General features: G+C 43.6%; 1 protein-coding gene across 1 annotated transcript; it reads right to left on the reverse strand.

Moving 5' to 3' along the window:
• Nucleotides 1–8215: 8215 nt before the first annotated feature.
• On the reverse strand, nt 8216–21993 carry MRPS18B (mitochondrial ribosomal protein S18B). The gene is made up of 7 exons (XM_066617910.1): nt 21815–21993; nt 17473–17623; nt 14711–14808; nt 12338–12406; nt 11390–11456; nt 8781–8840; nt 8216–8577 (listed from the first exon to the last, which is right to left on the reverse strand). Exons 1-7 carry the CDS (start codon nt 21902–21904, stop codon nt 8363–8365), a joined length of 750 nt encoding a protein of 249 aa, XP_066474007.1. The 5' UTR covers nt 21905–21993; the 3' UTR covers nt 8216–8362.
• Between the last annotated feature and the right edge of the window lie 879 nt (nt 21994–22872).

Consider the following 22872-nt stretch of genomic DNA (forward strand, 5'->3'; position numbering starts at 1 on the left):
TACTTCTGAGTAGACATGCATAGCATTGTGCTCCCACTCTATACTTTCTATTAATTCCATCCACACCTCAACACACTAAGGCTGCAATCCTATCCCCACTTATCTGGGAGGAAGCCCCCTTGACTGTAACGGAACTTCTGAGTAGACATGCTTAGGAGTGGGCTCTGAAACAGGTGCGGCCAACCTTTTGACTTGAGCGCCCCTGGACCTTTAGCAATTGGGTAGAAAGAGGGGATTTCAGCAGGTAAGAACATAAGAACAGCCCTGCTGGATCAGGCCACAGCCCATCTAGGCCAGCTTCCTGTATCTCACAGCAGCCCACCAAATGCCCCAGGGGGTTCACCAGATAACCTGCATCCTGGTGCCCTCCCCTGTATCTGGCATTCTGACATAGCCCATTTCTAAAATCAGGAGGTTTGCACATACACATCATGGCTTATAACCCATAATGGATTTTTCTTCCAGAAACTTGTCCAATCCCCTTTTAAAGGCATCCAGGCCAGATGCCATCACCACATCCTGTGGCAAGGAGTTCCACAGACCAACTGCATGCTGAGTAAAAAAATACTTACTTTTGTCTGTCCTAACTCTCCCAACACTCAATTTTAGTGGAGGTCCCCTGGTTCTGGTGTTGTGTGAGAGGGAAAAGAGCATCTCTCTATCCACTTTATCCTTCCCCTGCATAATTTTGTATGTCTCAATCATGTCCCCCCTCAGGCACCTCTTTTCTAGCCTTTCCTCATAAGGAAGGTGCCCCAGCCCAGCAATCATCTTAGTCACTCTCTTTTACACCTTTTCCATTTCCACTATGTCTTTTTTGAGATGTGACCAGAACTGGACGCAATACTCCAGGTGTGGCCTTACCATAGATTTGTACAACGGCATTATAATACTAGCCGTTTTGTTCTCAATACCTTTTCTAACGATCCCAAGCATAGAACTGGCCTTCTTCACTGCCGCCACACATTAGGTCGACACTTTCATCAACTTCACCACCACCACCCCAAGATCTCCCTCCTGATCTGTCACAGACAACTCAGAACCCATCAGCCTATATGTGAAGTTTTTATTTTATGGCCCAATGTGCATGACTTTACACTTACTGACATTGAAACGCATCTGCCATTTTGCTACCCATTCTGCCAGTTTGGAGAGATCCTTCTGGAGCTCCTCACAATCGCTTCTGGTCTTCACCACTCTGAAAAGTTTGGTGTCATCTGCAAACTTAGCCACCTCACTGCTCAACCCTGTCTCCAGGTCATTTATGAAGAGGTTGAAAAGCACTGGTCCCAGGACAGATCCTTGGGGCACACCACTTTTCACTTCTCTCCATTGTGAAAATTGTCCATTGACACCCACTCTGTTTCTTGGTCTTCAACCAGTTCCCAATCCATGAGAGGACCTGCCCTCTAATTCCCGGACTGTGGAGTTTTCTCAGTAGCCTTTGGTGAGGGACTGTGTCGAACGCCTTCTGAAAGTTCAGATATATAATGTCTACAGGTTCTGCATCCACATGCTTGTTGACCTTTTCAAAGAATTCTAGAAGGTGTGTGAGGCAAGACTTACCCTTACAGAAGCCATGCTGATTCTCCCTCAGCAAGGCCTGTTCATCTATGTGTTTTGAGATTCCACCATCTTACCTGGTATAGATGTTAGGCTGACCGGCCTATACTTTCCCAGGTCCCCCCTCCTTCCCTTTTTAAAAAGGAGTATGACATTTGCTATCCTCCAATCCTCTGGCACCGTGGCCATTTTTAGGGACAAGTTGCATATTTTAGTCAAGAGATCAGCAACCATTCTTTAATGAAGGTGCAGCTTCTCATCAGCTATCAAGCTTGTCAGGCTGCATGGGATGGATAGAGTGGATAGGGGAGTGTTCTTTTCCCTCTCACACAACACCAGAAACAAGGGACATTGAGTGTTAGGCCAGACCAAAGAAAATATTTTCATTACCTAGTGTATATTTAATCTGTGGAACTCCTTGCCTCAGGATGGGGTAGTGGCATCTGGCCTGGATGCCTTTAAAAGGGGATTGGACAGATTTCTGGAGGAAAAGTTCACAACACGGTACAAGCCATGAGTATATGCAACCTCCTGAGTTTAGAAGAAGGCTACCTCAGAATCCCAGATGCAAGGGAACCAGTATGCAGGTCTCTTGTTGTCTTGTGTACTCACTGAGGCATCTGGTGGGTCACAGTGAGATACAGGAAGCTGGATTAGATGGTCCTTTGATCTGACCCAGCAGGCCTCTTATGGTCTTATCAGTGAGATGACAAGCTGCACCTGCTGAACCTCCCCCTTCTGCACAATTGCAAAAGGTTCAGGAGCCCTCAAGTTGAAAGGTTGGTAACCCCTGCACTAAAGGAACACTTTTTTTCTGTCAAGCATATACAGTAATAAAGCATGTTGCCCAGCATGCAGAGTGTGTTTTCCGTAATCTGGTTAGCTCCCCCCAGAAAGGGTACTAATATCAGGATAGATTTATCTATAATTATGAATTTGATACAAAATCAATGCAATACAATATCACACCTGTTTGCACAGAAACAACGGTCAGCGGGGCTAACACCTAGATAAATGCAGACAGGACATCAGAAAGAGGTGTAACTAGAAGTTTGGGTGCCCAGGGAAGCGACATCATGTTACTTTTGGATTCCCTCTAGAGGCGGCAGCACTGGTGACTTCAGGAACAGGGTGTGTGTGTGCAAAGCTGCCAACACCTCCTCATCCAGGGAGAACCCAGAAATTACTGCCTTACACATTGTGGCCTCCCCATGTAGTGCCTGGGGGCAGGTGCCCCTTGGGCTCCACCCTAGCTACACCTGACTGCAGCTTTACATGTTCAGATTTCCATAGGGAAATTCAAAGCATTTTGAGAATCTGAGGCTAACTTGCTGCAGGTTTATATCCAAAAGGTACTTTGGTGTAGCTGTAAACATGAAATACCATTTGTCATATCCGGGGAGCCGCAACCAAATGTGGATTCCAAGCATAGGTATACAACATAAAAAACTTGGGTCATTATATGATCTGCACATTGTATTGTTACACAATATTTTTTAATGTGAAGTAAGTTCGGATAGTTTTGCACATCCGACATTGACAACAGAAGAATTTTATTTTGTTAAAATAGTTATATGCACAGAGCAGTAAACAGTCATAAAACACCCAACAATTAGATTGAATATAAAAACAAGGCCAATATTAAAATTTCCCCCACTAATTGTTTTTTCACTCCTGCTCAAAGAATCTGGAAACAGGGGAGGAAAAGTTAATCACCGATTTAAGGTTGCCAACATTACTGGAAAAACACAACTCCCACGTTCTTCTGGAAGTCAGCCCATAGGATTATGCATCTTGTTCTCAAGGTTATTCCCACAACTGTAACAGCCAGCAATAAAGTGAATTAACTAGCTTCAGACCTCCCAGAAAAATGATCTGTGGCATAAGTGACTGCTAAAGAATGTTGGGTGAAGAAAAACTTCCCCATACACTTAGTCAGGATTCTCAAAGACAAGACTGGGCACTGTGCTCAGCACTATGTATCCCACATATCAGGAGCTTGAGAAGGCCAATATGTTACACTGTATACAGGTTTTTGTTTTAGGTGCACATAAGAGCCTATAAAGTAAAAATGCTTAACTCAGCAGTCCTCAGAATTTTCAGTTTCTAGAGCTGTTGACACACCTACCTGTAGCACCCTACAGGTAGACCACAGCTGCGATACAAGGACATCTGCAAGAGGGATCTGAAGGCCTTAGGAGTGGACCTCAACAGGTGGGAAACCCTGGCCTCTGAGCGGCCCACTTGGAGGCAGGCTGTGCAGCATGGCCTTTCCCAGTTTGAAGAGACACTTGGCCAACAGTCTGAGGCAAAGAGGCAAAGAAGGAAGGCCCATAGCCAGGGAGACAGGCCAGGGACAGACTGCACTTGCTCCCGGTGAGGAAGGGATTGTCACTCCCGAATTGGCCTTTTCAGCCACACTAGAGGCTGTTCCAGAACCACCATTCAGAGCACAATACCATAGTCTTTCGAGACTGAAGGCTGCCAACAACACACAACACTGACACACCTACCTAAAGAGTCTTGGAGAGCCCTGTTGGCACATATGCAGAGCCTTAGGAAGCCAGAGAACTGGTGCAAACAGGGCAGGGGGCACACAACAGCCACTTACGGTGTGCTGGTGGAGTCATCACAGGGTCTCAGGGAGCTCCAAGAAGCGTACTTTGAGAAATGCTGCTCTGATCTGATTGACAGCACAATCCAATGCCTGTGAAGGCTTATTGTGTTCAATCAGGTTTATGCCTAAGAAAGTAGCATAGGATGGCATAAATCTGCAGTAACTTAGGGCCCAATCCTATCTAATTTTCATAAGAACATAAGAACAGCCCCACTGGATCAGGCCATAGGCCCATCTAGTCCAGCTTCCTGTATCTCACAGCGGCCCACCAAATGCCCCAGGGAGCACACCAGATAACAAGAGACCTCATTCTGGTGCCCTCCCTTGCATCTGGCATTCTGACATAGCCCATTTCTAAAATCAATGCCAGTGCCAGTGCAGCCATGCCAGTGGGGTGTGCAGTGTATCCTGTGGGCAGGCATTCACAGAGGCCTCCTCAAGGTAGGGGAACATTTGTTCCCCTACCTTGGGGCTGCATTGCAGTTGCACTGGTGCTGAAAAGTTTCATGGGATTGGACCCTTATTCCATTTTAAGACAAACTACAAGCATGCCTAATCCTGAAAAGTTATGTTTTTCCCCCCTTTAAACACACACAAAACCCTTAATCAACCAACCTGAGTCAAAATTCTGCACATGCTGTAAGCCCTCAATTCCTACTGTGACTAACCTTAAGTATGTGCAAGTGGAAAAAGTCACATATTCTCATGACCTGCCTTTTTTTTCTTCTTTTTACAATATCTAGCTGTTAAACCCTTCAGAGCAGGGACCTGTCCTTTCCTGTAAAGCTCCATGTAAAGGGATGGCACTATATAAACTCAAAAGCTAACATAACAGACATTATTTGGTCCTAAGTATTTTGCAGATCTTGGGAACCTGAGCCATTTATTTAATTTTGTCTGCAAACTGCTTTGTGAAGTTTTTGTTGAAAAGCAGTACGGTATATATTCTTATGAATAATAATTTTGTTTGAACAGACCAACACACATCCCTGATTTCAAAAATGTAAGGTACATGTAATTTTCATGAAAAAATTACAGTCTATCATTACCAAATCTGATAATAGGTTATTTTCAACACTTTTTAAGTATATCCAGTTATTTTCAAAGGTGAAAGCTGCTTCAAATGCTGGGTACAGATTACACACTTCATTAATACTCTCTTCAATAAGCTGCATTTTATCCTAATTTTTAGTTGGGCTATGGTGAGAAATCACAAGTCGCTCAAGAGTACTGTTAGATGAGTAGGAATTTATACGTATCATTCTGTACAGTCCAAACCAAACACTCCAAGTCACTGTTCTAATGGCAGTAGCAGGTACCTAGATTAGAAAAAGGCAGTTGGGAACTGTTGTGTTCCTTACATCTAACAAAATGTATATAAAATGGCATCTGCCATATAAAACAGCATAACTGTCTATAACTGTCTGTGCTTTCAATGTAAGAGTGGTATGGTGACTCCTAAGTAGGACATTGCAATATCTTGATGACAGATTTAGAAGTGGTGGAAACTGAAAAACACAATCTTGTTGCTTCATTTGCCCTAACTCTTTGGAGGTCAGGCACTTCTCTGCTTGTAATGAGGTACACTATGTTAAAATGTAACTTATCTGAGCTTGGCCAATACCTACATGGGAGACCTGCCTGTGAACATAACAGCGTGGCTGCATCAAACTAAAAGGCTATCTTGGCCAGCATCTGTTTCTCACTGTGATCACCCAGATGCCTGCAGGAAATTCACACAAAGCATGGCACCAACAACCTGCTCCCCAGCAACTGACATTCTGAAATGTACTGCTCCAAATTACTAGAGAAAATGAGAAATATAAATATTATCAATAAATTCTTGGCCATCACATTTGTAGACCTGGCACTGTTGAGGGCTAGAAACTAAGAGTTCAAACAAAAAAAGGTGTCAAGATTTTGAAGCATATTTACCACTCAAAAGTGTCTTGAGGGCTGTTCCCTCCTGCTCTACCCTTGTTCTCCAGAAGGAGGCTCTTAGAAAATTATGAACAAGACTAAGAACAATTGCATAATCACACATAATTAATATTTTCATGCAACAAGGACCAGATCATTGGTGGAATGCTGCGTTTAGTTATAGGATGTCTCCTCAGGTCAAAATACTTGATGGCTTGCACAGCATTAAATTTTCAGGAACCAACCCTTGTATGATAGGAAGTGAAACATGAGGAAACTTACCAGACTACCTACAGTCCTCCTCAAATGTTCATAATCATGTGAGGACTTCTCAAAAATCATGGATTATAGAGATAAATAACTCAAAAACTTTATTTTAAAGGTCACTAGTGACCTTTAAAATACACAGCCTCACACCATTTGACACTATTTCCCATTATGAAAATGACAGCACAACTTTGTTTTCTGTGGAAGTTATTGAATAGGAAAAGCAAGTTTCCAGGACTGCAATCTTGTACATACTGAAGAGGAATCCCCATTGCATAAAATGGTACTTCTAAATCTTATTTGAAACTCTTATTCAAAGGTCAGTGTGTAAAGACAGTAAACATAAGGCTCAGGCCATGCACAAGATGGTCAACTTTCCTAAGATGGAACAAAGGGAAAAGAGAGAAAGTACATCATGAGCTCCCTGGAAGAAGGGTGTCCTACCAAGATGAGGTATCCCTTTTCAGCCCAAAACAGTGATTTTTCTAGTGGCCATTTGCTGGTATTCTTCTGCATCTTTTCAGATTGTAAGCCCATTTGGGACAGGGAGCCATTTAGTTATTTGACTTTGTCTGTGAAAAACTGCTTTATGAACTTTTTTGGTTGAAAAGCAGTATATAAATACTGTTAATAGTAAGATGACAACTTTAAAATTTCAGAGGCTCCCAGCAAGAAGCTACAGAGTTGAGATTCATTAGCAAACAGGACATGGCAGAACTCTGACTCAGCCAAGACTAGGAGTGGCCCGCTTATTACAGACACTACTTGCCTCATTTGAAGTACTTATTTGAATTACCAATCCTGCTATGCCAGTTTCAGCATCATCTCTCTCTTGCATTCCTAATACCACAGCATATCTTAGGGCAGCACAAGACTTTTGTGCAAACGAAACTAACACAGAGACAAGGCAGAGTGCTGGCCTGGGCCAGGCATCCCCTGGCCCCATTTTATGATCCAAAACCTTTCCTCCTAGGGCTCCTATTATCTAATTGTTGAACAACATATTTTAAGTTGTATGGCTTAATCTGCAAAGAGGTAATTCATTCAGTCCTAGGGAAAGGAGAAGCAAAATTGTCACAAGTTAAGTACAACAGGAGGAGGAAGTGGTGGAAATGCAATGTCACAAATTTGTTTGCCTCTTCTGAATATCATTTAGCGCCATGGTGCCAGCATGTACCTTGCCTTGCTTCCCCTGAACTTGTCCTCATTTCACAGCACAACTCATGTTATTTATATGGTTATTCACTTGCATTCCTCAGAAGCAAGAAATGGAGTTGTACATTACAGATTATACCAGGGTTGTCATTTCATATAGTGGACTGAATAGCATTCATGGCACCTGCTGAGGAAAGGAAGTGATGTCATTAAGCAGGACATGACCAGAAATAAGCATTTTCTCTCACTTCAGAGCTCATTAGCTGCAAATGATAGAAAAACACACAGCTCTTGATTGTTATTTTGCAGACATTGCTAAATGTGTCCATAACTGGACTCTCCCAGCATCACCCTTTCTGCAGCTCCACTTTGCTAATTTGTCACTTCGCAGCTCAACAGCGTGAGAAGCTGATGATGGTACTGGGGGAGATCATGTTTATGTTTGACACCCCTGGATTATAGTTACACACATGCACTGGGGGTTTTACAAGGTGCAACACTTAGCATGACTGCATCGAAGTGACACCTTGCAGAAAGGGACAAGTGCAACATACTGAGTGAACAGGCTTCAAGCAGCTATTTGGTGTGGGGGGAGGAACCTGATAGCTTTTCAGTACCACTCTCTGCTTGTCTACCCCTGTCGTCATCCCTAGCAGTCAGGCCTCAAGTTTCAGAAAAATGTCAACACTACAGTTATTAAGGGTTTTGATTTTATTGACACTGGGAAGTAAGAAAAAAGGCAGCAACAGCCAGTCAAGTCAAGCTGCCCTTCGAAGTACTTTCAATGACCAACACAACTATTAGCAAATATTTGATTCTGTCCACTGCCACCAGTCAGATTCAAGGAGGAACACTTTCTTCCTTCAGGTAGTTCTTGTAAATCCTCCTGATTCGTTTAATGTCCTTCTCAGGGGGCTGCTGCCAATCATACCATTCATACCAGGCTACCTTGCTCTGCAGAGCAGGGGATGGAGGAGTTTTGGTGACAGCTGGATGCTGGTTACTACAATCCTCATTCAGGTAGCTAGTGAAGGGGACATTCATGGATAGGAGACCTGAGAGAGAAGACAGGGGAGAAAACAGCTTAAGTATCTCCAGAAAGGAATACCTGCTTTCCATGGCTGTAAAATTCCACAGTATAGTTTGGAATATGGGCTGGTCTGCATTATCTCACATACAATTCTGCAAACACTCATCTTCTAGCCTAATGTGATACCCCAGCCTGCCTTCACAGGCTGTGATTCCATCACATCCTCACCATTGTCTCGAGCCTGCTGAATGGCTTCAGTGAGTTGTTTATACTTCTTCATACAGATACCTGCAACAGAAAGAGGGAGAGGCCTCAATGGATAATAAAGACTATTTTCCTTTTGAGTAGAGATGTGGATTCTACCACAGTGTTTATGTCAATGATTTTCAATCTTTTTCGTCTCACAGCACACTGACAAGGCACACCATCAGGTTTTTGACAATTGACAAGGCGCACAGTGCTGTAATGGGGGGTCTCACATCCCCCAACGTCTGATCTCAGAAGCTAAGCAGGGTCAGGCCTGGTTAGTACTTGGATGGGAGACCGCCGGGGAATACCGGGTGCTGTAGGCTTATACCATAGTCTTTCGAGACTGAAGGTTGCCAACCATTCTACTAATAAATGACCCTCCCCCAAACTCCCGCAGCACCTGCAAACCATTCACAGCATGCCAGTGTGCCATGGCACAGTGGTTGAAAATGGCTGGTTTATGTCTTAGAACCAGAAATGGCAATCTTCCATATTTTGGGGAAATACTGCATATATATTCAAATTAACCCTTCCAAGAGTGGTCTCATAACTTGGAGTGAGGAAGCAGAAAGAATTTTAAAGTTATAGAATGCCTTCTTTGTCCAAGTTCCATATCAAACTAGACTATATAAAAGTATAGATCAGGAATGTCAAACTCATTTCATACAGAGGGCCAAAGTAAGCATTCATGGCACCTGCTGAGGGCCGGAACTGACATCATTAAGCAGAAAATGACATCATTAAGCAAATGATAGCTTAATAAGTACTTTGTTCTCACATGGAAATTCACTAGCTGCAAATGACAGAAGAGAAAATATGCAAATCTTGTTCATATTTTCAAGATATGAGAGAGCCCAATTATAATGGGGGATGGATAAACTGCTTCCAGGGGACGCATTTGGCCCACAGGCATTATGTTTGACATCCCTGGTGCAGATTTTCTCACAAGCCACATTTAAAATCAAGTTTCTTTGACCTTGCAACCATGGGCAAAATACTTACCACACCTTGATTAGGTGTGCAAGGCCGTTTCAGAGGTCAGATTAAAAAAAAACCAAAAACTTATCGCTCCCTGGCTGCCAGTAGGCCCTCCTGACAGCTCCAACTGCCAACTGACAGCTCCTTAAGAAATTTTATCTGCCTCTCTGATAAATTTTAACTAAGTGCCAATTAAAAAAAAAGTATACATCTTCATTGGTAAGGAAAGAAACAGTGTTTTCAGGTTATCAGAAATGCTCTGCACTTTGTTAAACATCTAGATTTTGCATACTGTATGTGGGCTACGCCCAATTGCATATTCTCTACTACGTGACTGACTGTTTTGTTAAGGAAATCTTCAGAGGCCACACTTCATGTGTTTCTGCCTGCAAAGCATTTGGATTTCTATCAGGATTCTTTTTGTCATGGCACCCCATGTGTAGAACACACTCCTAGAGTGTACTTTCATTTATATCTTTTAGACGCCTGGTGAAAAACTGTTTGATTCTTCAATGATTAGCTTGAAAAAAGATTATTCGTATTGCTTTAGGTTTGTTCCACTCTAGACAACGTTGAACACAGATGGTGCTATAATAAACACTGTATTAATATCAGTCAACTTTGTTTATTTAAGTAAAAAAAATTAATATCTTGCTTTTCTAGCAATATACATTCTCCTCACAACTATGAAACCCTTACTGTTAAGTGACAACTTGATTACACAGCATGGCCATCCCCAGAACAGCAGCCAGTAGCATACCTTGGGGGGTCCAAAGTGCTCATAAATGGCACCTCCCACAGCTGTGACACCCTGAAGGCCACCCACGCCTGCTGTCCAGAGGCTTTCTGAGGACCATCCAGAGGCCTTCTGAGGGTCAAAGAGGCCACACAAAGAGGGTCTCCCCAACCATCTGAAAGCCTTCTAAGGCCTCTGAAGGGCCTTAAAACATCACTTCCTGTTACTCAGAATTGAATGAGAAAGTTGTGGTCTCATTCTTTTATTTCCTGGTTGGCTTCTCTGTTCCAAGAGTGGCCTGGAGGCCTAGCATAGGCCCAGCCACAGAAGTTGCTATCAGAAGGCCTTCTAAGGGTCTGAAAATGTCACTTCCGGTTTCCCCAAGGAACAGAAAGTGACATTTTAAAGCTTTCCAGAGAGGCCATGTGCAACCTCTTTGGCCCTCAAAAGGCCTGGCTGTATGACAAGTTAGGATTGGGCTGCCAGTCTCTTAGCCACTACACTACACCAGCTTTCTCAGAAACCTCAATTTTATAGGCTATCACATTCTTGTATTTTTTTTCCTGGAATAATTAAAAAACCACACCCTCAAATGCTTTAGCCTTTCCCTATAAGGAAAGCGCTTCAAGCCCTTGATCATTTTGGCTGCCATTTTTCAGCTCTATTATACTTTTTGAGATGGAGGAAGCAGCTGGCTATGCCTACACAACACTCAGACCATTTACACAACCTCATTCAAAAAAGATACAGATTTACTTACTTACTTACACAGATTTACTTACTTACTTACACAACCAGAAACATAGAAAATGGAATTCCACAGGGAGAGGAAATAAAACAGAACAGAAGCAGTAAAGGACAACAGTTGTCTTACCTGTGCGAGTCGGATGGTAAGTGATGCCTGTGTGAGGGCAGATAAATTGTTCCAGGAGCTTCACATTCTGTGGGATGAAAGAGAGAAAATACAGGAGACAATAGGTAAGTTTGGGCAAAAGACTTTTCATGTCAAGGAACCAAGACATTTTTTTAAAACACACACTGTTCATAGTGCAGAGCATGGCTAAATGCCAAAGGAGATCAACACTCTTTATTAATTAGCATATTAATAAGATATAGAATAAGATTCCGTAGCACAGAATTTTAATTCCGTTGTGCCCAGAAAAAAAATGGTCTGGGAAGGTGAGAAAGAGCTTAGGTAGAGATGCTACCTAAGATGCTCTTGAAGGATTCCAGCATTCACCTGCATTTTGCCCCAAGAAAGCTCCGAGTTCATATGCCAGATGGCCACTAAGCTGGCAATACTACGCAACCTTATTAGGGAATAAGCTCCACTGAACACAGTAGGACTTACTTCTGAGTAAATATGCAAATGATTGCCCATAAAGCTATTTCAGACAGTCTCATTTTAGGGTGTCTGAACTACTGTGGTGGTGATGCAGGACAGGACCTTCACTGTAGTGGCACCAAAGCTGTGGACTGCCCCATCCACAGTGAACTTCGTGCCTACTTACTTGTTCTCAGATGCCAGGCCAAGAATCCCACCCTAGGGAACATTTGTTTTGCACACGCCCCACTGGCACAGCTACATCAGGGCTAGAAAATGGACAGGACTGGGCCCCAAGGCAGCCTTCTTCTGAAGATCTTTAAATTATCCTTACTTTTTTCCCTTTATTTCTATTGCTCTGACTAATGTAGCTATAGTGATTTTTAGTGGGTGCTCACAACACACCCCAAATCTTAAGGACACCCAAAGCATTATGTTTTGTTAGTCATTTTAGAAATTATTTAATTGAAAAATATTTTAAAGACACACTGTTCTTACTTTATAATCCAGGAAAAGGTTGTGGTCTCTGCAGATGGGACAGGGATTCCCACATATATGCTTTCCTCTCTGCAAGAACAAAACATAACTGAATGTTCAGTTGACAGTTAGACATCATTTTTAAAAGCAGCAATTTGCCCAGATAACACTGGAACTTGTTGGAAGCATATCACAGTGGAGAGCTGCCGTCAATGTATATATTTTCATACATGTAAATGCATAATTTACATAGAGGCTCCATCAGGCTGATTGGCATCAGAACCTGGCATCAGACTAAAAATCAATTATGACTTTACACTCATGTCTGTGCACGCATACACTTGGTTTTTTAAAAATCTAAGCTATAATAAGTTTCTTTCTAAAATAATCTGGTTTAAAATGAAAGTTTAACTAGAAACCAAAAATATAACATCATAAAACTGAACTAATGACTCTTAAATCCTTAAGAAAAAGTAGTTTTATTTTGTAAAGAAATAACTGTGGGGAAAATGTTTCTGCCAGTTAGTACAATAGAAAAAAGGTCTTTTCCCTTATACACAACATCTTTCCCACTAGCTGTTTGCCACTGAAGCACTTCTACATGCACTGAATTAGGGCACAATCCTAACTGCACCCTGGGCCGACGCAAGTCCCTTGCGCCGGCCCAAGTAGGCTGCAAACATGACGTAAAGCATGCTTGGACCTCCATGGAAGTAAACCACACCAGCGCATGGAGGTGTGCCAGCCCAGGGAGGCCAAAATTCAGCCTTCGTGGTGGCAGGAGAACGTAGGCCCGCACCAGCCAAGCTTGGCCAGTGTGGGGGTTTGGGGGAGGAGGGCAGGGAGGAGGCATTTCTGGGTGGGCAGGGAGTAGTAGGCAGGGTCAGGATCTAGCAGTTATGCTGCATCCTAGCCCGTTCCCGGGCAGCATGGCTCCTGGCACCACCTCATCACCACCTGGCACCACCATGTTCTGCACCACCTCATCAGGTAGTGCAGATCTACCTTTAAGAGGAAAGGCTACAGCGTTTGGGCCTCTTCAGCCCAGAAAAGAGGCACCTGACGGGGGACACAATTGAGACATACATAATTATGCATGGGAAGGATAGAGTGGACAGAGAGATGCTCTTTTCCATCTCAAACACCAGAACCAGGGGACATCCACTTAAATTAAGTGTTGGGAGTGTTAGGACAGAGAAAAAAAATATTCCTAGTACTCAGTGTGTACTAGGTCTGAGGAACTCCTTGCCACAGGATGTGGTAATGTCATCTGGCCTAGATGCCTTTAAAAGGAAATTGGACAAATTTCTGGAGGAAAAATGGGTTACAAGCCATGATGTGTATGTGCAACATCCTGATTTTAGAAATGGGCTATGTCAGAATGCCAGATGTAAGGGAGGGCACCAGGATGCAGGTCTCTTGTTGTCTTGGGTGCTCCCTGGGGCATTTGTTGGGCCACTGTGAGATTCAGGAAGCTGGACTAGATGGGTGTATGGCCTGATCCTGCGGGGCTGTTCTTATGTTTTTATCTGAGTAGACCCATTTGGGCCACTGCAGCTCTCCCCGGGGTAAGGGGAAAGTTTCCCCTTGCCTCTGGCTGAGCCTCAGTCATCCCCAAACTTGCACAAGATACAGCACAGGCCCGCCAGCTTGGCTGTTCAAGCACAAGTTAGGACTGCACTGTGTCATGATTTCTGGAAAGCTCTTCTTTTTTTAGATGATAGTAAGAATTTTTTTAAGTCTTAAATTTTCCATTTTTTTAAAAATCAATCCATCCATCAAGGAACACATAAGTCTCCAAAGCGTGTCAACTACCAAATAAACTAATCTGTTTTTAGCTTACATTCAACAACAAAATATGAAGCTGCCTTAGGCCAAGTTAGTCGATACGTACATTTAGAAATATTGAACAGAGAATACATTCCCAGTGAAAAGGACGAAAAGCAATGTACACATACATACACAAAAACCCAACTGGTTCCATTCCATAGGTCTGCCCAAAAGTTGGAATATATGTAGCTCAAAACAGTTGGCTTGTGCTAGTCCAGCACTATCATGCATACGGGCAAGTAGTACAAAGGATGTACTGCATGAATGTTTTGAGGTAGTTGTCTACGAGTCAGATGTCCAAAATTTCGGGAGCCAGTGCACAATCCACAGTTCATTATGGTTTCAACCAGGAGTCTTTCCCAGTCCTATCTAGAAATGTCAGGGATTGAGCCTGGCACTTTCTGCATTCAGTACACATGTTCTGCCACTGTCCTATTCAATCTCCATCAAGTGCATGGAAAAGGCATTCTGCATCCTGCCCAGGTGCCCTTCCCAGCTCTACTGTACCTCACTTGTCCAATAACACTGAACCAGAGGAACATACAGGAAGAGAAATGAACTCACAATACAAGTCTTCCGGGTCTTCTGTGGTGGAATTTGGCCCTTGTGGTTGCGCCTGTAGCCGAACCAAACCGGTTTGCTGCCATATTTTTCTATGTATTCTAAAAAGGCGAGAGAAAGGAGAGTTGCATCATTAACAATAGTATTTTCTCAAAGCTTTCCAATAATGCAACACAGCAGAAGACCTCAATACTCTGAACTCAACTGTTCAGATACAACTAAATAACTAGATGCAGTTCCAAGAGGCAACAAACCAACAATCTTCACTACAACACTAAGATGAGCGGAGAGAAACACAAAGGCTGACTGATAGAGATAGAAGAAAAATCGGTTAATAAATGTATCTCAAGCCCGTGCATGTTTTCAAAGGGAAGCACACTTCTGTAGCAGAATTCAGGAAATCTCTTCATGCCATCCCATGTGGCTCCTTTCATCACACATGGGCTAACAACATTCTGTCTAGAACACAGGACTCTATGGTAGTTCACACGCATACACCGGAAGTATCACTGATGGTAGAAGTAAAAGATCACTGCATGTATTTTCTTTGGTACTGTGTATTTTCCTCTTTATTGCTTTTACTGTACATTATGTTCTACTGTTTTAATTGTTTCATAATGCAAGCTGTGTTGTGTCTGCTTTTAATAAGGAAAAGCAGGATAGGAACCACTAAAACGAATAAAATAAGCTATTGAAAAAGACACAGCAGCAGTAAACCCTGAGAAATCTCTCTTTGTCTGCACTTAGTTCAGTCCTCCTTGTGCAGAGGGAGAAAGGAAACTCTTTTTAAAAAAACTGCAGGCAAACAAATCAAGGAACCAAATCATTTGCTCCATACATTTCAATGGAAGTATTTTACCAAGACGTCCAAAGCAGCACATGGGACACTGCAAGCAAGTAGTGTGTGGGGGGGGGGATGACGACCTTATTACTAGTGCATTGGCATGATTCTCTTTAGCATCCTGCCTGTGCCTGGCCAGAAAGCTGAACAGTTAAGAACATAAGAACAGCCCCACTGGATCAGGCCATAGGCCCATCTTTTCCATTCCCACTATGTCTTTTTTGAGATGCGGCGACCAGAACTGGACACAATACTCCAGGTGTGGCCTTACCATCGATTTGTACAACGGCATTATATTAGCCGTTTTGTTCTCAATACCTTTCCTAATGATCCCGAGCATAGAATTGGCCTTCTTTACTACCACCCCACATTGGGTCGACACTTTCATCGACCTGTCCACCACCACCCCAAGATCTCTCTCCTGATCTGTCACAGACAGCTCAGAACCCATTAGCCTATATGTGAAGTTTTGATTTTTTGCCCCAATGTGCATGATCTTACACTTACTGACAGTGAAGCGCATCTGCCATTTTGCTGCCCATTCTGCCAGTCTGGAGAGATCCTTCTGGAGCTCCTCACAATCGCTTCTGGTCTTCACCACTCTGAAAAGTTTAGTGTTGTCTGCAGACTTTGCCACCTCACTGCTCAACCCTGTCTCCAGGTCATTTATGAAGAGGTTGAAAAGCACCGGTCCCAGGACAGATCCTTGGGGCACACCGCTTTTCACCTCTCTCCATTGTGAGAATTGCCCACTGACACCCACTCTCTGTTTCCAACAACTATCTTCAACCAGTTCTCAATCCATGAGAGGACCTGTCCTCTAATTCCCTGATTGTGGAGTTTTTTAGTAGCCTTTGGTGAGGGACCATGTCGAACGCCTTCTGAAAGTCCAGATATATAATGTCCATGGGTTCTCCTGCATCCACATGCCTGTTGACCTTTTCAAATAATTCTTTAAGGTTTGTGAGGCAAGACTCACCCTTACAAAAGCCATGCTGATTCTCCCTCAGCAAGGCCTGTTCAACTATGTGTTTTGAGATTCTATCTTTGATGAGGCATTCCACCATCTTACCCAGTATAGATGTTAGGCTGACTGGCCTATAGTTTCCAGGGTCCCCCCTCTTTCCCTTTTTAAAGATAGGCGTGACATTTGCTATCCTCCAATCATCTGGCACAGTGGCCGTTTTGAGAGACAAGTTGCATATCTTAGTCAAGAGATCAGCAACTTCATTCTTCAATTCCTTAATAACTCTTGGGTGGAAGTTGAGGAAGATGAGATCCTGAAATAGTCTGTGGATGGGGGGGGGGTGCCAAGAGTCCGGGTGAAGCACTGGGATTGCCTAGGTAACACAACCTGATTGGCTGACAAAGCTGCCCCACTTTAAAGTTTCCTCAAGCTTCGTTCCAAAGAACCAGGGGAAAATCTGGTTCCAGCAAATGCCATAAGCTGAACTGCAAATCTGTGGAGGTGACAGAAAGACTGACTCTAGAGAGGATGGGGGAAGGTGGCTCCTGCATAGCCACCTTCAAAATTCCTAGTGGATGAATCAGAGAGCACCCCAAAGTCATGGATCATAGGACTGCAACAAGAAGGAAGAAGCAAGTTCAACATTATGCCCTGACATTAAAGGGGGCGTCTTGTTTGTAGCAAGGAGACGACACTGGCACAGTGCTTCTACAAAACAAGTAGTTGCTTCTAGCTTGACATAAACAAATTTTGGTTTGCCTGTGTGTAAAATAGCTTCAATTGTTTATAACTGGGCTGTTGGTTGGAAAAAGAGTCCAAACTTTTGGCCACATACATTCATTTAATCTGGGAAAAAATAGCAAAATAGATTTTATGCCCTGTTCTCCTAAGGCACACTACTCATAAGGCACACCTCTTTCGCTCACACACAAAGCTATTCTTGTGCTCCCCAGATACCTTCACTCTCCAGGTATTCCCAAGGCTTCTCTTTGAATTGTGATTCGGTGTCCAAAGCAACTGCTTCTGTGGATCCAGCTGTGCTGGACTCTGTGCAAAAAATCCTAAAGGGCAATCGCTCAGGATGTGGGAGAGATGTGCTGGGTACATTCTAAGAGAAAACAAAGCAAAACAGGGAAAATATTAATAGCAGATATGGCTTACAAAACAAATTTACAGTGGGCCCTCCAGGACCTCCCGCAGATACTGCAACCTGTGGATAAATAAATCCATTGAGGTGTGTGGCATCACAATAACTTACGTGGGGGTCATGGGCTGCCTCCAAGCTTCCTGGATGTGACCAGAAGTCACTGGTGCAAACCAGAAGTGACTTCTGGTTGCACCAGGAGATCCTCCGAGGCCTTCCAGACGCAGGCTCAACATTTACAGATGCTCAAATACGTGGATGCCAAGTCCATGGATAAGGAGGATGAATTGCATTAACTCTGTTTTAATGGTCACCTTGAGCACATCTTAATACAGGAGTGTCAAACCTAAGGGCCACATGCAGCCTGAGGAAGCTCTTTATCTAGCCCCCATGATAAATGGGCTCTCCCAGCACCACCATCAGCTGCTGAGCTCTGATGTATTAGCAGAAATGCCACTGCTGAAAGGGCAGCCCGCATAATTGGACTTCTCCATATCTTGAAAATATGACCAAGATTTCCATATTTTTCTCTTCTGTCATTTGCAGCTAATGAGTTCCTAAGAGAAAAAAAAGTGCTTATTCCTGGTCATTGCCTACTTAATGATGTAAGCTCCTGCTTCATGATGTCACTTCAGGACCTCAGCAGGTGCCATGAATGCTATTTGGTTTGAAACAAGTTTGACACCCCATGTCTTACAAGGTTAAACACAGTATAGAAATGTCCTGATTTTTCAAAAAAAGTTATTAACTGTGATTAAGAGGTCAGAAGCAAGCTTATGTGTCTTGTATCATCCCATCTCCCACTTCTCATCTCTTTCCTTTGCTTGTCAGTACAGGCATACCCTGATGTCCACTACTTTGCCGTTTCAACTGCTTTCAATTATAACTACATTTCAAATTTCATCCACATTCTTTCCTTTTTCATCCAGTTTCATTCAACCTTCCATGATGTTTGTCAACATCCTTATGTTTATTTTCCTTTTATTTACGCTTCACATGTACTTGCAAGTGTTATATTTACAATTTTCACTGGCCATGGCTTTGCTTTACAGCTACACTAACACTAACCAGGGTTGGCTTTTAGCCAATTTAAAACTGGGGCAGAAATGTATTTACAAAACCTGTTTAAGTTTGTACCAGTGTAAACAATGGTTTACAATGAGTAGGGAATTGCTCTAAGAGGGAAAAGAGATGTCTGCCCCCAATCTCTTAAATTTCAGTTAACAAGCAAGCTTTATGCCTGCTCTGCACTGTTTGTTTTTCAGAGCAGCAGGTTCTTCAAGCAATAACCAGATCCTCTGCAGAGTTGAGCACATCCAAGTCCATCAGTTTCAAAAGGCTTAGGTGTGCCTAACTCTACTTAGAAATGGACTGGAAAAAGATTGTTTTAGATACTGTAATAAAATGGGATGCCTACTTAAATAAGGAAAATTCCAGTTTATCATGTCTGTCACAATTCCAGTGCAAAGTGTTTTATAACTCAATGTAGTGTTTCCCAAAATGGGATGTAGCACTGGACACAACCGATTCTATATACAGTATATCTACTAGAAGTAAAGACAGGCCCTGGTATTTGGGGATGCCCTAAATGACTCCACAGTTTGGCCCAGCAGTTTGTTCCCTTGATGCTCCAATAATCGTGACTAAGTAACATGTCCTGAAGAATCCCAAAATTGAAACAATGTTTGATGATAGCTTGAAGATGTTTGCTCTCTGCAATCAATTGTATACTGAAATCAGGCACTTCAAAATTACAGTACAGGGTTTTTTATAATTTGCATGGATTTTCTTCTGGGGGATCTAGATAAAGGACCAGCCATCCTAAAAATCAGAGCTTTGAACCTAAGGCTGTCCCAAAGAATTGGTCCATTTATGGAGAAACTCAACTTGCTTTACATATGTTTTTAGGCAAAGTAAGATAAAAGATGTTATACACCCACAACTTTGAGAACAGCCTTTCCCCTTCAGAATGCACCATGACTGCTGAGGAGAAAAGATATTTGATAATCTCTGTACAAGAACAGAGCGCTTTTATTTCACCATCAACTCTACAATTTTACAAACATCAATAACCTAGATATGAAATAATAGCATTAAAAGTTACTAACTTTTTATTAGAGTACTAATGGGGCAAAAATTGTAATTGGTAGCATTGGAGAGAGGGAAGAAAGTAGAGGAGGAGAGCAGCAGCTCTGGGCTGATGTAGGTCTCACTGCATAGTGTCCAAGTAGGTCAACTGGAACCTTAACCACTTTGAGACTAACCCAATGCCAGATACTTATGTCCTTGTATCGGATGTGAAACAGGTAAGTTTACAAGCTGCCAACACATTGAGCACATCTGGTGAAGGGTCCTCATGCCTCAATGACAGAACCAGGCATGCCTAGAACCACATCTGTAGAATTTAAAGCTATTCTCCCTAATGCACAAATCCAACAATTTATCTATTTTTGTTATTACACCCTGGCAGGCACTTAAAAATTGGCAATTTAAGACTATTTATTTAAAAGATAGTCAATTCTTCCAATAAGTAAAAGCCACAAAACACAAGACAGTAACACATACCCTCTAGAGTTGCTGTTTTCCCCCAAGGAAAACTTCTATGACTTTTATGATTCTATGACAAGCACATACACAACCAGGACAATTTTTCCCAGAATGAAATTAAGAATTGTGAAGTCCGTGAACATAAAACTGTTGGGGGCAGGATCTTGGGTACGGAAAAGGAACAAGCATACCCCATGAAAATTATGGCACCGAAAATCACATTAAGATAGAATGCCTACGATAGCAACCTAAGGCATATTTATTGAAGACTAACTCCTTTAGATACAATGGAATTTACTTTGGAGAGTACATGCATTGGATCGGTCTGCATACTGTTACGTAATTTTCTTTCTAAAATTTAAATTTACATTTCTTAAACTTTTGTCTTGCCCAGTAAGTCCTCAGGTTAAATACAAGTAATTTTCAGAGAGAACAAAATTAGGGTGATCAAATACAAAGGGGGACAGGGTGCTTATGCCTTTAACCACTGTATAGGGAAGAGAATTTGGGCAGGTACAGCTCAATATGAAAGGGATTTATCTACCAAGATTCTCTTTTTTATACAGTGATTTAAGATAGAGGGAACACCCTGACCTCCTTTGTATCTTGTCACCCTAATCCTATGCACATTTACCTGGAAGGAAGCACCACGGTGTGGCCTCAGGCAACTCCCGCTCAGCCTCAGCGGTAATATCAGGGGGATAATAATTAGGGTGATCAGATACAGAGGGGGACAGAGTGCCTATCAACCATTGAATAGAAGAGGGAGTTTTGGCAGGAGCAGCTCAGCATGGAAGGGTTTAAAAAGCTGCATCTACCAAAATCCCCTCTTCTGATCTATACAATGGTTAAAGGTGTCAGAACTCTGATACCCCACTTTGTATCTGGCCTAAACAAAATACAGTACAGTAGATGCTATTGTACCTATGCAGAACTCCCTGAACCTCTGCTTCACTATAGATTACTATTGTTTTTACTGTATTCCTAGAGCCCAGTCCTATGCATGTCAACTCAGAAGTCCCATCACAGTCAATGGGATTTACACCCAGGTAAGTGTGGATAGGATGGCAGCCTTACAGCCCAAGCCTATGCATGTCTACTCAGAAGTAAGTCCCATTCGAGTCAATGGAGCTTACTCCCAGGAAAGTGTGGACAGGATTGGGCTGTCAGACCCCAATCCTTTGCATGCCTACTCAGAAGGAAGTTCCACTATACTCAGTGGGGCTCACTCCCAAGTAAGTGTGGATAGGATTGCAACATGTGGGCACAATGCATGCCTACTCAGAAGTAAGTCCCACTATAATCAATGGGGTTTACTCCCAAGTGTGGATAGGATTGCAGCCTGTGGACACAACCCTATGCATGCCTACTCAGAAGTAAGTCTGAGGTATAGTCAAGGGGTATAGTCAAGTATACCCCTTGACAGAAGTATAGTCAAGGGGGTTTACTTCCAGGTAAAGGTGGAGAGGATTGTAACCTCAGAGCCCAATCCTATGCATGCCTACTCAGAAGTAAGCCCATTCTACTCAGCGGGGCTTACTCCCAGGTAAGTGTGGGGAGGCCTACAGCCTACGCGAGCTCTGGCACGAGACTCAAACACCTCCTCACCTGGACCCACACAGGCGTCCTGACCGCGCCCCGCAGCGCCAACAAGCCCGCCGTCCTCCTAAGCAGCATGCTGGGCACGGAGGCCGCCATTTTGAGAACGGCAGAAGCGCTCGCACATGCGCAGAAACTCGGGCGCAGGCAGGCGTTCTAATCACACCGGGGAGCACCAGGAGGAGCTGGAGGCCGCCATTTTGAGAGCCGCATGAACCTCGCGCATGCGCAGAAGCCTCAAGGTTACCTTGAGGGGCTTCCAATGGTTCCAAAGTGGCTTAAATGAAGCAGGGACACTGGCAGTGGTCAGAAAGGCCTCCCTGAGGGGAAATGCTCAGCTTTTTTCCTTCTCCTTTGTATGACTTATTTTTACCCACCATGAGCTTCAGCGACTCACACAACCAGCAATCATAAGTGCGGGGCAACGTTTTATATACACAAGTGTCTTTTTGGTGGTCTCACACACAGACGCACAATAAAAACTGCGCCACAAGCAGCGCTTTACTGCGCATGCGCAAACCGACGACTATGTCGGGGAGTGCACCGCTGCACTTTGCCAATGGGTAGGCTGTGCGCATGCGCTGTTCGAAAACTAGGACGGAGGCTGACTGCAGCGGTGTCAATGGACAGGCTTGTGCGCATGCGCTGTTCGAACCCTTCCCCCCAGCAGAAAACTAGGGCGGAGGCTGGTTACAGCGCCGTGCCAACGGTCAGGCTTGTGCGCATGCGCAGTTCGAACCACGCGCTCATCCACCTCCTTCCCCATCCCCCAACCGAAAAACTAGGGCGGAGGCCGCGCGCGTGCACGTCGCCAAGATCTCGAAGGTGGCAAAGGTTAGCGCATGCGCATCGAGGAGGAGGGGGGGGTGTTCTACTAAGTGCGTCACAAACTTAAAAGGCATTAAAATTTATATTCGTTGGCACTGTCGCGTGGCGATTCGGAAAAGAATTCGGGCCGTGTGTGTAGTTTTAAATTTTGAAGCGTTTTTGGTGCGGCGACGGTTAGACGCGCGCGCCCGTTCCTTTGTTCTCCGCCGGCGGCGCGCGCGCGACGATGGGAGGGGGAG

Source organism: Tiliqua scincoides, chromosome 2 (genome assembly GCF_035046505.1).
Source record: "Tiliqua scincoides isolate rTilSci1 chromosome 2, rTilSci1.hap2, whole genome shotgun sequence".
Classification (NCBI taxonomy): Eukaryota; Metazoa; Chordata; class Lepidosauria; order Squamata; family Scincidae; genus Tiliqua; species Tiliqua scincoides.